The sequence below is a fragment of the Ranitomeya imitator genome, chromosome 2, assembly GCF_032444005.1.
Source record: "Ranitomeya imitator isolate aRanImi1 chromosome 2, aRanImi1.pri, whole genome shotgun sequence".
Classification (NCBI taxonomy): domain Eukaryota; kingdom Metazoa; phylum Chordata; class Amphibia; order Anura; family Dendrobatidae; genus Ranitomeya; species Ranitomeya imitator.
Genome location: NC_091283.1, coordinates 658,509,552 through 658,527,017, shown reverse-complemented (window position 1 = coordinate 658,527,017; position 17,466 = coordinate 658,509,552). Strand labels below are relative to the sequence as shown.

The 17,466-nt window shown below is 44.4% G+C and overlaps 1 protein-coding gene across 2 annotated transcripts in view; it reads left to right on the top strand.

Annotated features, from left to right (window-relative positions):
• PATL1 (PAT1 homolog 1, processing body mRNA decay factor) overlaps positions 1–16,488 on the top strand; it is a 154,655-nt gene extending 138,167 nt beyond the window's left edge. For both annotated transcript variants that reach the window (XM_069752979.1, XM_069752978.1), the window contains 5 exons: positions 9,690–9,849; positions 9,932–10,072; positions 11,426–11,514; positions 14,602–14,751; positions 16,127–16,488. In XM_069752979.1, coding sequence (XP_069609080.1) covers positions 9,690–9,849; positions 9,932–10,072; positions 11,426–11,514; positions 14,602–14,751; positions 16,127–16,145 — 559 coding nt within the window. In that variant the 3' untranslated portion in view covers positions 16,146–16,488. The remainder of the gene's footprint in view (positions 1–9,689; positions 9,850–9,931; positions 10,073–11,425; positions 11,515–14,601; positions 14,752–16,126) is intronic.
• The last annotated feature ends 978 nt before the right edge of the window (positions 16,489–17,466 follow it).

The following is a 17,466-nucleotide window of genomic DNA, read 5'->3' as shown; positions in this document are numbered from 1 at the left end:
TCGTTTAGTGTGAAGGTACCTTTAGTCTTTCTGGATGTTTGGCTCTTTATCATTTCCAGTCTTTCTTTCTGTACCAATTTGTTATTGTAGAGGTGCTCTTTGTACTCTTTCCATCTTTATCTGTTCTGACTCCATTAATTTGTTCCTGTTTGTGTCTTTCAACATCCGATATTATGATTGCGCAAGTATTTTAACCATTTAGATCAGGGGTGTCAAACTGCATTCCTCGAGGGCTGCAAACAGGTCATGTTTTCAGGATTTCCTTGTACTGCACAGGTGATAATTTAATCACCTACACACAATGATTGCAGCACCTTGTGCAAAGCTAAGGAAATCTTGAAAACACGCATGGTTTGCGGCCCTCGAGGAATGCAGTTTGACACCCCTGATTTAGATACCGTTGTCGTGGTTTTGTAATGCCTCAATGGTATAAAATTCTGTGACACATGTATCCTCACTGCATCACTAGGGCACCTCAGGGGCTCTTCTAATGGGTCATGGCACCTGCAAACCATTCAAGCAAATTCTGAATTTCAATATGGTGCTGCTTCCCTTCTGAGCTTTCCATTGTATCTGAAAAGTAGTTTCCGCCCACATATGGGGTATTGGTATACTCAGGAGAAATTGCATAACAAATTGTTTGGTCTATTTTCTTCTATTAGCCCTTTTGAAATTCTGGGGCTAAAACAACACTTTAGTGGGGGAAAAATGCACAATACACCCCACTAGACGAATTCAAGAGGTTTAGATTCCAAACTTTGGTCACTTGTGGCAGGTTTCTGCTGTTTTATAATCCTAGCGACTCTTTTTAAATGCTACTTGGTACCCACAGTTTAATACTACCAAATCTGTGCTCCAAAAGTCAAATGGCGCTCATTCCCTTCCGAGCCCTCCCGTGTGCTCAAACAGTAGTTTGACCCACATATGGGTCATTGGCGTACTCAAAAGAAATTTCACAACAAATTGGTTGGTCCATTTTCTCTTATTATCGTTGTGATAATGAAAAATATGGGACTAAAGCAACGTTTTTGTGGAAAAAACATATTTCATTTTTATGTTCCATGTGGTACAATTCTGTGAATCAATGGGTTCAAAATAATCACAGCACCTATAAATTCCTTGAGGGGTTTACTTTCCACTTGTGGGGGTTGAATCCTGTTGTTTTGGCACCTCGGGGGCTCTTCAAATGCATCATGGTGTCCAAAGTCTATTCTGGCCAAATCTGCACTTGAAACATCAAATCACACTTCTTCCCTTCCAAGCTCTGCTTTCAAACAGTAGTTTTCCCCCACATGTGGGGTATCCATGTACTTTGGAAAAATTGCGTAACAAATTGAGTGGTCCAATTTCTACAGTTACTGTTATGAAAATGAAAAATTTGGAGCTAAAGTAACATTTTAGCGATAAACGTAACTTTTTTTTATTTTCTTTCAATTTGCTGTAATTCCTGTAAAACAGCTCAAGGGTTAACAAACTTTGTGAATGCAGCTTTGAATATTGTGAGTGGTGCCATTTTTACAATAGTCTGTTTTGGTTTTTTTTGTTTTTTTTACTTATCGGACCGGACCCTCAGTCACTTTGGAAAAATGAAAAATTCCTGCTAATTTTTTAACCTAATAAAAATATGACCTCTATTTTATCCAACAAGGAAAGGGCCTACATAATTTACCACTTCAACAATTTTATGTATATGTCACAATATGGTATGAAATATCATAAGTAGTTCTCTTGCTAGCCTGCGTGGGCTAAGCCCCCCTTCTTGGAGTAACAGTTTGTAGCTGCAAATTCCTGGCTTTCCTTCTCTGAGAGTATGGGGGAAGAGAGGTTTTATTGCCGAATGGAATTTACGACTGGCATTTCCTGTGTAAGCTCTTGTTCAGCTATAAGGAAAAGTGGCTCCAAAAATTCATGAAAGATTCTTTGTTTAGTTTTTGTTAGATATTAGGCAAACGATTTAAGCTAGAAATACGAAAATATATATTCTTAGTCTCACTCGGTGTATCTACACATCCCATGAGACTCGGGCTTCTAACTCCATCTGGTAAAGAAGTAGGGATTTCTCTGTAAATATGTATCCCAGATAGGACATATTTGATCTCATTAGAATGCTCACGTTAATCCGAGATGAATGATAGGTTGAGTCTGACTCTGTCATGTTTTGTAGCAAAGTTATAGCAAGTAGATAAATTTAAGATTGAAGTACTCAGAATGTAGAGAGAGGAGGGTCTGGATAAGCCAGCCTTTCTGTGATGTCACAGCCTTGAAAGTATAACTGGCTGCACACATCCCCAGCTGAGCCTCTGCTTGATTTCTTCTTCTGGACTTCTTGTCCTATTGTCCTGGAAGAGCTGAGTACATCCCATGGACTGGGATGTATGGAAACTGCACTAGCCTGGGGTGCCCGCCATGCTTTTAACATGTGAGTGATACTTTTCTCATTTATTCCCTTTATGTTATAATTACCCATGTACATATTTGCAATTGTCTCATTTATAACATCTTTATAAAATATTTTTGATAAAGCACTGCCTAATTTTTTATGGGATATAATATTATATATTAGTCCGTTCTCCTGTTCTAAACCGTACCCTAAGTCTCTTGAAGGGAAAATACGCTACTGTTACTGTTGTGTTGGGTTAGCTTCGGACCCGTTTAATCGAAGCTGGTGGCAGTGATGCCGATAGTGTGCAGACTTTTGGGTGAGGCTGAAGCGGCTGCGGGGTTAATAATTATTGTTCCTGCCTGAGTGGGAGTAGTTATCGCGTCGCTGCAGCGTGCCCAATAGCCAGTACATAGCAGGCAGCCTTTCTGGCGACTAATTACCCAGGGTGCAGTACCTAATCTGACCTGAGAGTAAGGGGGCGCCAGAGAACTGCAAGTGTTAAGTGGAACTGTAAGCGGGATATACATAAATCCCTGCAGTTCGTGGTATATTGAAAGCAGTGGGATACCTAGAATAAGCCCCTGCTGTAAACTAAGAGGTCAATAGCCTTGTGTGTGTTTTTTCATCACATCGTGGAGTGGAGGGATAACTAAGATAAGCCCCCCTGCACATGTGATAGCCGTCTGTTGGCCTAAAGTCACCTCAATCCGTGACGTAGGGGTGACGGTCACGGTGGGAATCCTGACCAATTGGTGACAGCGGTCAGGGGAATCGTGACAACTGGTGGCAAGGCGGTGGGATATCTTAGAGCATTAGTGATTTGGTTTGAGTAATCATTCCTCTCACTAAAAACTTGCAGAAAGTTCTTGCGAGGACTCTGCGCAAATAAGTTTGGAGAACGAACTCAGTGCTTTTTAGTTGTGAGACAATTGCGTACTGGTAATTATCCCTTCCCTTTCTCTTCGTTTTTCTATCCTATCTTTTATTTGGCAACCATGGCTGCGAGAGGGGGTAAGCCTGCAACCAACGCCAGTACCCCTGCCAGCCAACACACCAGAGGTCCTGGCCCTGTGGCCAACAACACCAGACCTACCACCGAACCCCCCAAGTGTTTCACCTGCAATCAGACTGGTCATATCAGTACCTACTGCCCAGCCAAGCAGAAGAACACCCCAGCCAAGGCCCCAGGGCCTAATGCAGCAGTTCTTTTGGTGGGTGGTGTGGTTGGGAGGGTGTGTGACAATGTACAGCACGTCACTGTGGGAGGCCATGTTGCTACAGGCCTCAAGGACACCGGGGCTGAACGAACCCTCATCCGACCCGAACTGGCGGCCCCTGAAGAAATCATTCCGGGGAAAACCCTAACTGTCACTGGGATTGGGGGCATCCGCTGTCCCTTACCGATGGCCCGGGTTTTTATTGATTGGGGTGCTGGGAGCGAGGTGAAGGAAGTGGGGCTGTCGGATAATTTGCCCACTGATGTTTTGTTGGGGACTGATTTGGGGAGGATGTTTGCATACTACGTCCCTGATACCCCTCCCCAATCTACTAATGAGGGTAAAGTTAACCCTGATGATGATGATGGGAGATCGCATGTGTTACCTGACCATGCTTTATCTTGTAATGATGCATCTAATAACCATTTTTTCCCTAGGATTGATGGTGAAAATGTTGTACCTGTGCCAGCTGAACCTGATAATGATTTTTCTGTGAAGGTTAATGTGTCCATAGGTACAGGCGTGCCCAGCCACGTCGCTCTGCGGAGTGAGACGGCTGAGGAACCCCTAACAGGGGCAAGTGTCGGTGCTACAGGAAATGGGGAGATGCATGGGAACCGTGAGGAAGGTGATACCATGAAAGTGACCAGTGCCACCGAGGAAGGTAACTGGCCCATAAGTAGCACTGCCCCTGGAGTGTTGGGGGTGGATGGGGAGGTAGAGCCCATAGCAGCGCCGGCTGATGGGACTGTAGAAACCCCCGGGGAGACAGCCTACGTAGCTGCTGTCACCCGCAGTCAGAGTTCCCGGAGCGCAGATAACTGTCTGCCTTCCGGACCCTCCTCAGTCATCACTGTGACTGAACCAGAGGTGGACCCAGAGCAGGTCCAAGAGGGTTCCCGTGGGGAAGGGACCCTGACGTCGCTTTTGGCTTCCCCTAGCCAGGAGTTTCAGGCTGCTCTGCGCACAGATGCGAGCCTAGAGAGTTTGAGACAAAACGCCGGGACGCGCTTCTCCGAGACTGATAAGGAGAAGGTGTTCTGGGAACAAGGAAGGTTGTACCGGGAGACAGTACCCGGAGAATCACAAAAGGAGTGGTTGAGGGAAAGACAGCTGGTCGTCCCACAGCAATTCCGGGGTGAGTTGTTGCGGATTGCCCATGAGATCCCGCTAGCTGGACACTTGGGGATCAGCAAAACTAAGGCCCGGCTGTCTCAACACTTCTATTGGCCTAAGATGGGGACAGATGTGTCAAACTACTGCCGCTCCTGTATCACTTGTCAAAGAGTGGGGAAGGCGGGGCCTGCTATTAAGGCTCCCCTGATCCCTTTGCCAGTAATAGAGGAGCCTTTCCAGAGGATCGCGGTGGACATTGTGGGCCCGCTGGCCGTCCCCAGCAGCTCTGGAAAGCAATACATCCTTACTGTGGTAGACTATGCTACCCGGTACCCAGAGGCAGTAGCTCTGTCGTCAACTAGGGCAGATAAGGTGGCGGATGACCTGTTGGCTATCTTTTCACGTGTCGGATTTCCCAGGGAAATGCTTACTGATCAAGGGACCCAATTTATGTCTCGCCTAATGGAGGCTCTCTGTAAGAGAATGCAGGTGAAGCACCTGGTATCGAGTGCGTATCACCCACAGACCAATGGCTTGTGTGAACGCTTCAATGGTACCCTCAAACAGATGCTACGCATGCTGGTTGAGACCCAAGGGCGCGACTGGGAGCGGTACCTCCCACACCTGCTGTTCGCTTACCGAGAGGTTCCGCAGGCCTCGACGGGGTTCTCCCCCTTCGAGCTCCTGTACGGCAGGCGAGTCCGGGGACCCCTTGGGTTGGTAAGAGAATCCTGGGAAGAGGAGCCGAACCCTTCTGAAGTGTCCATAGTGGAGTATGTCATGCGCTTCCGTGACAAGATGCAGACCTTGACGCAGTTGGTGCATGACAACATGACGCAGGCTCAGGCTGATCAGAAGCACTGGTACGACCAGAACGCCCGGGAGCGGACCTACCACGTGGGTCAAAAGGTGTGGGTGCTGGTCCCCGTACCAACGGATAAGCTTCAGGCCGCTTGGGAGGGCCCGTACGTCGTCCACCAACAGCTCAACCCGGTCACTTACGTGGTCACGCTTGACCACGCTCGGGGTAGGCGAAAGGCCTTTCACGTCAACATGATGAAGGCTCATCACAAACGTGAACCTTTCGTCCTACCGGTCTGCAGCTTGCCCGAAGACGGTGAGGAAGACACCCTCCAGGACTTGCTGGCCCAAGCCAAGACCAATGGGTCCATCGAGGATGTGGAGGTAAGCGCCTCGTTAACTGAACCCCAGCGGGTGCAGTTGCAAACCACACTGGAACCTTTCCGGGTCGTGTTCTCCAACCGACCTGGGAGGACTGAGTTAGCAGTCCACGAGGTGGACACCGGGAATCACGCCCCACTACGGCAAACACCCTATCGAATCTCTGACCAGGTGCAGCAGATTATGCGCCAAGAGATTGATGAGATGTTACAGCTGGGGGTGATTCGACGGTCAAAGAGTGCGTGGGCCTCACCTGTAGTTCTCGTGCCAAAGGACCGGACCACCCGGTTCTGCGTGGACTACAGGGGGCTCAACGCCATCACAGCCTCTGACGCGCACCCCATGCCGCGCATCGAGGAGCTGCTTGAGAAGTTAGCTGGCGCAAATTACCTAACAATAATGGATCTGAGTCGAGGATACTGGCAGATTCCCCTGAGCCCCGAGGCGCAGGAGAAGTCCGCCTTTATCACACCCTTTGGACTGTACGAGTCCACGGTCATGCCCTTCGGCATGAAGAATGCCCCTGCCACTTTCCAGCGGATGGTCAACCTCCTGCTTCAGGGACTGGAGAAGTACGCCGTGGCGTACTTGGATGACATTGCCATCTTCAGTCTCTCCTGGGAGGAACACCTGCAGCATCTCGAGGAGGTGCTCAGGCGGATTCACCAAGCAGGACTGACTATCAAGCCGGGAAAGTGTCAGATGGGCATGAGGGAGGTTCACTACCTGGGGCACCGGGTAGGCGGGAACACCCTGAAGCCAGAGCCTGACAAAGTGGGAGTGATCGTGAACTGGCCCACTCCCGTGACCAAAAAACAGGTGATGTCCTTCTTGGGCACTGCAGGGTACTATAGGCGCTTCGTACAGCACTATAGTAGCCTGGCAAAACCTTTGACGGACCTCACCAGGAAGAAGCTACCCCACATCGTCAACTGGACAGATGGCTGTGAGGGGGCCTTCCAGGCATTGAAAACCGCACTGTGCAACGCCCCTGTGTTGAAAGCAGTCGACAGCAGTCGACCGTTCTTGGTGCAGACCGACGCCAGCGAGTTTGGCCTTGGTGCTGTGCTCAGCCAGGTTGACTCGGAGGACCAAGAGCACCCCGTGTTATACCTGAGCCGGAAACTTTTGCCGAGGGAAGTGGCCTACTCCACAATCGAGAAGGAGTGCCTGGCCATAGTCTGGGCCCTGCAGCGCTTGCAGCCCTACTTGTACGGTCACACTTTCACTGTGGTGACCGACCACAACCCTCTGCGCTGGCTAAACGCCATGTGTGGAACCAACGGCAGGTTGCTACGCTGGAGCCTTGCCCTTCAGCAGTTTGACTTCACCATTGAACACAAAACGGGCAGGGAGCATGGGAATGCAGATGGACTCTCCCGCCAGGGTGAACTTACTGAGGTGCCCATGGAGGCATACCGTCGGGTTCTACCTCCCTAGCGCACACCAAAAGGGGGAGGTGTCACGATATGGTATGAAATATCATAAGTAGTTCTCTTGCTAGCCTGCGTGGGCTAAGCCCCCCTTATTGGAGTAACAGTTTGTAGCTGCAAATTCCTGGCTTTCCTTCTCTGAGAGTATGGGGGAAGAGAGGTTTTATTGCCGAATGGAATTTACGACTGGCATTTCCTGTGTAAGCTCTTGTTCAGCTATAAGGAAAAGTGGCTCCAAAAATTCATGAAAGATTCTTTGTTTAGTTTTTGTTAGATATTAGGCAAACGATTTAAGCTAGAAATACGAAAATATATATTCTTAGTCTCACTCGGTGTATCTACACATCCCATGAGACTCGGGCTTCTAACTCCATCTGGTAAAGAAGTAGGGATTTCTCTGTAAATATGTATCCCAGATAGGACATATTTGATCTCATTAGAATGCTCACGTTAATCCGAGATGAATGATAGGTTGAGTCTGACTCTGTCATGTTTTGTAGCAAAGTTATAGCAAGTAGATAAATTTAAGATTGAAGTACTCAGAATGTAGAGAGAGGAGGGTCTGGATAAGCCAGCCTTTCTGTGATGTCACAGCCTTGAAAGTATAACTGGCTGCACACATCCCCAGCTGAGCCTCTGCTTGATTTCTTCTTCTGGACTTCTTGTCCTATTGTCCTGGAAGAGCTGAGTACATCCCATGGACTGGGATGTATGGAAACTGCACTAGCCTGGGGTGCCCGCCATGCTTTTAACATGTGAGTGATACTTTTCTCATTTATTCCCTTTATGTTATAATTACCCATGTACATATTTGCAATTGTCTCATTTATAACATCTTTATAAAATATTTTTGATAAAGCACTGCCTAATTTTTTATGGGATATAATATTATATATTAGTCCGTTCTCCTGTTCTAAACCGTACCCTAAGTCTCTTGAAGGGAAAATACGCTACTGTTACTGTTGTGTTGGGTTAGCTTCGGACCCGTTTAATCGAAGCTGGTGGCAGTGATGCCGATAGTGTGCAGACTTTTGGGTGAGGCTGAAGCGGCTGCGGGGTTAATAATTATTGTTCCTGCCTGAGTGGGAGTAGTTATCGCGTCGCTGCAGCGTGCCCAATAGCCAGTACATAGCAGGCAGCCTTTCTGGCGACTAATTACCCAGGGTGCAGTACCTAATCTGACCTGAGAGTAAGGGGGCGCCAGAGAACTGCAAGTGTTAAGTGGAACTGTAAGCGGGATATACATAAATCCCTGCAGTTCGTGGTATATTGAAAGCAGTGGGATACCTAGAATAAGCCCCTGCTGTAAACTAAGAGGTCAATAGCCTTGTGTGTGTTTTTTCATCACATCGTGGAGTGGAGGGATAACTAAGATGAGGCCCCCTGCACATGTGATAGCCGTCTGTTGGCCTAAAGTCACCTCAATCCGTGACGTAGGGGTGACGGTCACGGTGGGAATCCTGACCAATTGGTGACAGCGGTCAGGGGAATCGTAATAGTATAAAAAACATAAATTTACTAAATGGCCAAAACAAAAAATATAGTAATAAGACAAACAGGTGCCTCTTGTGTGAGGGAGCACACAGCAAACCGCTTTAAAATGTATATAGAAATTAGATACATAAAAAAAATGTGTATAAAGAATAATTGGAGATTCAACAGGTAGCATAAGTATTATATATGGGAGTACCTATTTGCATACTACAAAACCATGTGCTTTCATGCGAGTGCATAGAGAAAAGTCTGGTAGGTTTGTATATGCCTCTTGAATATAAGCCAGTGACTGAATTAACATAAATAACCATGTATGAAACATTTTACCTATTGATGTTTTTAATGGTGAATATTCGGTGAGTTAGACCTCAATCTGGCTCTTCTTCCTTCAGCCCCCTATTTGTTAACCTGTCTTACTTCCTAGCTACAAAAAAGTGGTTCAAAAATGATGCTGAGATAAAGTAAACATGTGGTAAATGTCGTTTATTATTTTGTTGACTTTTTCTTTTCTTTGAATTTTTATACCCTAAAAAAAAGTTTGAAAATTAAAAAATTGTGAATTTTTCAAAATGTCAGTTTTGATAATTTAATTAAATGCTATTTTTATCAACCTAAATATTTGCAGAATCACTGGGTTACGATGAAGCTTTCCAGAATTACCACTACATAAAGCTAGTCAGAATTGAAAAACGTTGGCTTGGTCAGGAAGGTGAAAACAGACTGTGCTTTGAAGGGATTAAAGAAACAAATGACACAATTCCACATTGAAATTGGACACATTATTGTATTATACACACTAGTTTAGGTTTTCTGTTGACTAGATACATGCAGTTTGCTTAATCCCTCTTTCAACTTTGTCCACAGAGCAACTGAGGAACAGATTGTCCAGATCATGTGCATTAGAAAGGGAAAGCGCTTGGTGGGACGGATTCTCCCTTTCTTTCCTTTGCAGCAGTGCACGTCATTGATTTCCACTGCAGCACACAGCTTGCCCTTCCTCATCAAGAAAGATGCTCAAGATCAGGTGTCCATTCTTTACTAGACTTTTACAAATCTCAATTTCTTATATGTTTCAATCAAATTTTGTTACAACCCATCTCTCCCAGATTTTGCCATGCCTGGCTGTTCCCTGTGCTCAAGTAGTGAGCCAGCTGTCTGGATCGGATGTCACTTCCCTGCTGCAATGTCTCTGTGGATCTGGTGTTACTTCTCCTCAACAGCAACTTACATCTCTGCTCCAGAACAAGGTAAAGTCTAGATGCTTGTTTGGAAGGAAATAACATGCAGAATTATGTAAATGTGTAAAATTATTTTCCAAATGTTTGGTCCAGTGGATCGACAGTTGCATTGTGGTTATACCTTCATTTTATCATGTTAAAGAAGCACTCCTCCCATCAAAGTTTTTATCCTCTTAATACATAGCAGTCATGTTATACAGCACTGTGTTCTTACTATTGCTCATTTTGCCTTTCAACCTAGATAATTCTTCTCTTTGCTCTGTGTAGAAACAGGAAGTTTCATGTCCCTGCAGAAACCATTCCCCTTTTCACCTCCTGACCCAGCTGCTATTCCCCCGACCAGGGACTTTTGCAGCGACTGATGAGTCATACAGGGAAATCTGACTTCCTCTTTCTACATAGAGCTTAGAAGGTTTAGACAGATTTTAATCACATGACGTCATAGACCTAATAGAAAACAGAAGAATTAACTAGGTAGATTGGAAAATGAGCAATTGTAAGTACACAGTGCTATGTAATATGTTCTGCATAGTGCTTTTAGAGAGGATTTCAACTGATATTTATCTTGTAGATAATGTGCGAACATATCAAAATTATGTTTGATTCCACCCCAAAGGGTGAAAATATAACAAGGCCACATTCATGTTATGAGACCACTCATTATCACATCCAAATTGGTTCAGAAAAGAACATAGAAACAGTAAAACTTGATGTCACAGAGGACACTATTGGAGTTATTTTTTTGTCTCACACCCGTTATTCCTTCATTATTGGAAATATTCGTATATCGGCACTTAATATCCAAAGCGCATAAGAAAGTTATATTGGATAAATCAAACAATTGCATGTGTTGTAAGCAGTCATTAGTATCCCTTTAGACAATTTGATAAATTTTACTGGCTTTACAGATTCCCAGTTGGGAGAAAATATCCCTTAATTTTCACATTGAAAGGAGCAGCTGAATAAAATAATTGTAGTAGGTTTATATCTGTTGGAATACTAACTTCAGATGACATGTACCTGGTGTGTTCCTAAGAATTAATTCTGCATCTGTGGTCAATTTTTATTAAATGGAGAGTAGTTAAAACCAGGCTTTAGGTACAAACTAAGAAACTATATGGGTTTAGCAGAAGTGTGTACGCTCAATCCGTTTGCATTCTGCTAAAACTAGATGGGTTATGCTTTCTGCCGCAGAAAGTGCAGCAGAAAGGCTCCACGACAGTAGAAAACAGGACACTTTTCCTTTATAAGGTGACTACATGTTGAATCTTATTGAGCAAAGTTTTTTTTATAACTATTGCTTTTATTAGTGAGCATAGTAAAATCACCACCCACTCTTGTATTGTGCTTATTACCCCACAGCTTGGCTTGACCCTCCTTTGCCAGATTCTTGACCGAGGTGAAGAGTTGATGAGCTCTGAATGTCCTACTGCACTGAACCAATCTCTCTGGTATGTTGTATCACCTGACCTTTAAATGTATCTTGTCTACAAGACAATGTGGCCGATTCTTCAAAGCTTTAACACTTCAATAGTGTCCTAGAAGCTTTGAGAAGTCGCAAAATGCTTGCGCAATCCACAGTTGCGTAAGGATTTGGTGAATTTTGGCATTTTGACAACTTTGTACGTCAGCTCTGCTAAAATGGGTAAGGCTGAGCAGGAGTCTGGGTATGGCTACGCCTCTGTTGAATTACCGTATATACTCGTGTCTAAGCTGAGCTTTTCAGTACATTTTGCTGCAGCTAAAGCCTGTGCCCACTGTTAAAAAAAAAAAAAAAAAAAAAAAAAGGAAATGAATATTCACTGCGCTGGCCGTGAATATTAATTGCTCTTATAGTGCACTCAATTACTGCCACAGTTGCTGGCTTCCAGCACACATCCTACTTGCCTTCCCCACATGCCCTCGTTGCATCTCGTTCCGGTGCCAGCAGCTCTTCCGGCTGAGCGATCACGCATCCCCCGCTCATTGAGGTAATGAATATTCACCACTCTCCACTCACATAGGCGTGGAGTGAATATTCATTACCTTAATCAGCGGGGACAGGTGAACGCTCAGCCGGAAGAGCTGCTGGCCCCGAAACAAGATGCAGCGAGTGCACGCTGGGAAGGTAAGAAGGATGTTGGTTTTTTTTTTTGTTTGTTTGTTTTTTTATATAGATAGATATATGTAGATAGATAGATAAAGGGGAGCCATGCATACAAGGATAGGGATGAGGAGACAATGCATACCCAGCTTATACTCGAGTCAATAGGTTTTCTCAGTTTTTCATGGCAAAATTAGGTGCCTCAACTTATACTCAGGTCTACTTATACATGAGTATTTGCGGTAATCAAATCTGCCTGCATTTTCTACACCAGAAAGGCTACCTCAGTCTCTGACTGGTGCTGCACATGGAGGTGCTGCACATGGAGGTGCTGCACATGGAGGTGCTGCACATGGAGGTGCTGCACATGGAGGTGCTGCACATGGAGGTGCTGCACATGGAGGTGCTGCACATGGAGGTGCTGCACATGGAGGTGCTGCATGTCACTAACTAGAGGCACCAAACTCATTGAGTGGTGTTCACCTCTTATGTTCAATTTGTTTTTATTAATCAATTTTGAAAATACAAAAAAAATAACATACTACCAAAATATATTATGGTCAAATAAGTCACGCAGGACTGAACAAAACTTGTGATAACAATATTCATGTGGAAATATATAAACGGGTCCTCAACATTGCAGCTGCAAAAAAAGAAGCTACCTAAATTTTAATATCAGCAAATGAAAAATTATTCTGAAAATTTCAACATAGAGGTTACAAAGAGGGAAAGAGAAAAAAATAAATTTTAGTGAGGGTGGGAGGATTAGAAGGGAGAAGAGGGATGAAAGAAGTGTGGGGGGTAACGGGAAGAAGGTGTATGTAAAAAGGGAGGGAAAGATGAGTGAAATGAGGCGACAATCTTGAGGTAAGCACACAACAACAACAACAACCCAGAAACACTTCACGAGAGAACGACCCAACTATTGGAATATTTCATAAAAACCCACTGAGTCCTGAAACAGGATCCAGTCACTCTACAATCTCCTAAAACTATCACCGTGTCCAGAGCTTTAGGTTGGAGTGCACCTCTTAATCAATTCAGCGTCGTGTACTGTCAAGACCGGCACATCACGAGCTTGCGCTACGCCAGTCTTGAGGACACGGTCCTATTATATTTTTGTGCACACAGCATGTGTGATCCGGTCTGCCAGATACATTTTACCATTCAAAAAATTGGAGGTCGGACAACATTTTTCTCTCCTTTATGAGAGGGCAATCATTTCTTCTTAGCGAGATTTATGCTGCTTACCGGCTGGCATAAATGCTCTTTATCTGCAGGACACCGCCCAATGAAAATGGGGAATGCGCTGTTGACCAGATGATGCATTTTGGGACAGAGCGATCATACTACAGTTATGTTAGTTTTATTTTGTTCCCATCTGTTTTTCTTTTGAGGTTTGTATAAACAGGCCAGTAAACAAGCGCTGATCATCTCTTATGCGGTACCAAATTGTACTTCAGTCTTTTCTAGTTAACCCATCCTTGTGCCAGTGTGCAAGAATACTTCCCTTTGTTGGTTAACGGGCTACAAAGACTTGTCTAGTAGGAACACATTTGTGTAATCTGTGATTTTATGGCATGTACCTCTACATGCCATAAGAGAGGCCTTGCAGTTCAAGAGAGGCCTTGATGTCTTCCTGGAGCAGAACAATATTGTATCATACAATTATTAGGTTCTGTAGAAGGACGTAGATCTGGGTATTTATTATGATGGAATATAGGCTGAACTGGATGGACAAATGTCTTTTTTCGGCCTTACTAACTATGTTACTATGTTACTATGTTACATACCAACATGGTTTTTTGACTGTTCTTAAGAAAACAAAATGCGAGATTTGTTTCTGTACACAAGATGCAGAGCACTTGTTCCTTTTGCATGTGCAATTGGTACATTTGAGATCTACTTTTTCATTTAGAAATCCAATAAAAAATATTTGCCAAGACGCAATCTGTCTTTGAACATGAAGACCACACACAGGTTAATAGCCCATGTCTTTTAAGATCCAGCGTGCATAGAACAAATTTAAGGCACACAAGATGCATCTCTAGGTGCTGTGGCTGTAAGGGGATCCTGCGGTATATTGACAGTGAAAAGCTAGCCTGGAGAAAGGATGAAAAGACACTCACTCTTGGAATCCTGGTTCCCCTGCTGCTCAGCCTCTGCTAGACTGGAAGCGATGACCAGGAACTTTCTTGATCCATACGTCAGATGTTCGCCACCATTATTGCACTTTCCTTATGAGCAGAGCAAAACAAGACAGGCAAAACCATGTAAAAAGAAAATATTCACTGTATCCAAAAGTATACGTACCAAGATGTGTCAATGCTGCATTAGGCATGTATCAGGGGGATGAATATCACATAAGGTTCATATTTTTTTATAGAAGTAATTTTTCCTATGGTGTCTCTGAAATGTGATTGGTTGTAATGGGCATTTGCATGTTTTGTTTTAGGACACCCCTTGTAGCACAAGTTGCCCATTGCCTTTTGCAGATCCAAGCCAACTTCCTACCGCAGCCCCTCTGCTTTCCGGACACAGCTCTGCTGCACTTTTCACGTTACCTCGATGATCAGAGTCTCAGTCAGTTGCATTCAAAGTTCAGGTGAAAATGTATTTTTTTTTGCTGTATGGAGCTGTAGGCAATAAATGATTAAGGGTGTTTCTACCCGAGTGCGTAAGCATTATGGCTTTTTTAATATGTGCACAATCTGCCTATTGTTTCTGTCCTAAATGATTACAGGCTAAGTTTTAACAACTTTCCTTTGGTGCTAGAGAACATGCCCTTTGGTCCATTCAAGACAATAAAGTCCTAAATCTGAGAGAGACTGCTCTGGGTTATAGCCCTGTAGAGAACTGAAAAGCCGTTTGACAGAAGTCGGGCATTAGAGATCAGCCATCTCATTGTTATTGAAGGGATTGTCCACTACTTGGACAAGCTACTTTTAAGTGCTGTATTCCACAGTGTCAGCTAAAAATACCAGATAATCCGCTCCTGCATCGGGGCTCATGTGACATTGGCTGCAGCATTTAGGCTACGTTCACATTGGCGTTCCGCCAATGTGCGTCGCTGTTGCGCCGGCGACGCAGCGGCGACGCGCCCCTATGTTTAACATAGGGGACGCGTGCGTCGTTTTGGTGGCGTTTTTCACCACGTGCGTCGTTTCCGACGCTAGCGTCGGACGCAAGAAAACGCTACATGTAGCATTTTCTGTGCGTCCGATTTTCGTCGGAAAACGACGCACGCGTCGCAAAACGCGCGCGTTTGCGCGCGTTTTAGCGTGCGTCGTGCGTTGCGTCGCCGACGCACGGCGGCGCAACGCTAATGTGAACGTAGCCTTACATACCCTAATCAGCCGTCTCTAATGGGCTGCGGGTCTCCCACTTCCTTCAGGCTTCTGAGGAATGCATAGCAATCGCAGCCTATTAGGGGCCACTGATTGGCTGCAGCACTCACTTGGCAGAACAGTGCCGCGGAAGACCTGGCACAAATATTGCTGGAACGGCACCGATGCGGGAGGTGAGCCTCTGCTATTTTTATTTTACTTTGGGGAATATTGTATTTAAGAAGAGATTGTCCAAGTCGTGGACAGACTGTTTTCTGCTGCACTGTCACACAAGCAGATATACCAAGGGGAAGCATGTATTTTAGAAGAGGTTGTGGGAGGGAAGACTGTGGTCTTTGCAGATTTGACACTTTGAAATCATAGATAATATCATGGAAGCTCTGCATCTCATCATTCACTGAATGTAGCAGAGGTCAGGATTTAGATGACCAATAACTGGATGTTTGCTCTTTTATGTATGCAGTCGTTTGGGAGAACAAGTATCCCAAAGTACAATTTACTCTTCCCATACTAATGCTATATGGCATAGACTTCCCCAAGACTCTAAGGGATCTTATTATCCAATTGTAGCATTACTATTATTATTACATATCTGTATTGTTCATTAAGGGTTTCTTTTTCCTTGAAATTTAGGTCCGCTCCTAGTCCGTGAGAAAAACTGCACCTTGGACTCTCCGCAGCCCTAAACTCAGACTTTGCTTCAAGGGTTTTATGTGAGGTTTTATTATGTTTCCGCAAAGGTGTATATGAAGCACTGCAGTAAGGGGAAAGGCGTGGTTGCCCTCCATCTACAGGAAGACACGGCGAAACCGATGCGAGACAGAATATGTACCAGGCTGAGCCCATACCATTTTTTGTGTAGGATGTTAAAGAATGGCTCTGTGAGATCCATCATTGCTAATGTCACTGAAAGGATCTTTAAGATGAATCCGGTTTATTTTTTTTATACATATATATATATAGTGCCATGTAAATAAATATAAAGTATTATTAAACTGGACTCCTGACCATGCATTTGTATATGTTAATAGCAGCACTGGTTATTAGAATATAAAAGATGCTGCAATATGACAAGTTGAACGCAAGTAAAAACATTCACAGTTTATCAGTATTTTTAGATTAAAATCCACTTGATAACTTGCTGGTATTACATGATCTAAATTATAAAAGTTTGCTGTGTACATTGAGTGACTACTAAAAACGCACATTTTGTATAACTGCAAATCCACTGAGTGCATATACTTTTTTTAATTAAATAATTTAAAGGATAGCTTCAAATGAATTCCCACAGACATAGGGCATCTGCTAATCACCGCACTAAAAGGGTCTAAAACAATTTAAGGGGACTGTCTGCACAAAATGACTGTTCAAACCAAGTACAGGCGCTTGTTGCACCACGATGAGGCCAAACATTTAAGTCCCACCTGCTGTTTCCCATCTACCTCCAGGCCTTCTCTGCCTCTATTATTCCAGAACTGACAATCAAAGAGGAGGGGGGATATAATGGGGAAAAAGCAGTTGGGAAGGTGCACTTAAAGGGACTCTGTCAGCAAAGAATGACTATTCAGACCGAATCCCATTTACAGTAAATACCAGCCTCTAATACGGAGATTATCAAGACTGCTTAGATCGGGCTATATCAGGGGTGGACAATTGCTATATCAGGGGTGGACAAATAATTTTCCTGAGGGACAATGTGAGACTGTGACTGTTGTGGAGGGCTGAATCAATAGGATGAATTCTGCTCAATATTAATACTTGCATGTTCATTATAATTATTTTAATTTCTATTGAGCAGAATTAAGTATGCTGATGCCTCCCCTATATGCCGTACGAGCCCAAACACAGACCCTCTATTTACAGTGTGAGTACCCACATAGCACCCTGTATACAGTGTGAGCACTCACAAAGCACCCTGTATACAGTGAGCGCCAGGGCCAGACTGGGACTAAAATTCAGCCCTTGCATTTGAA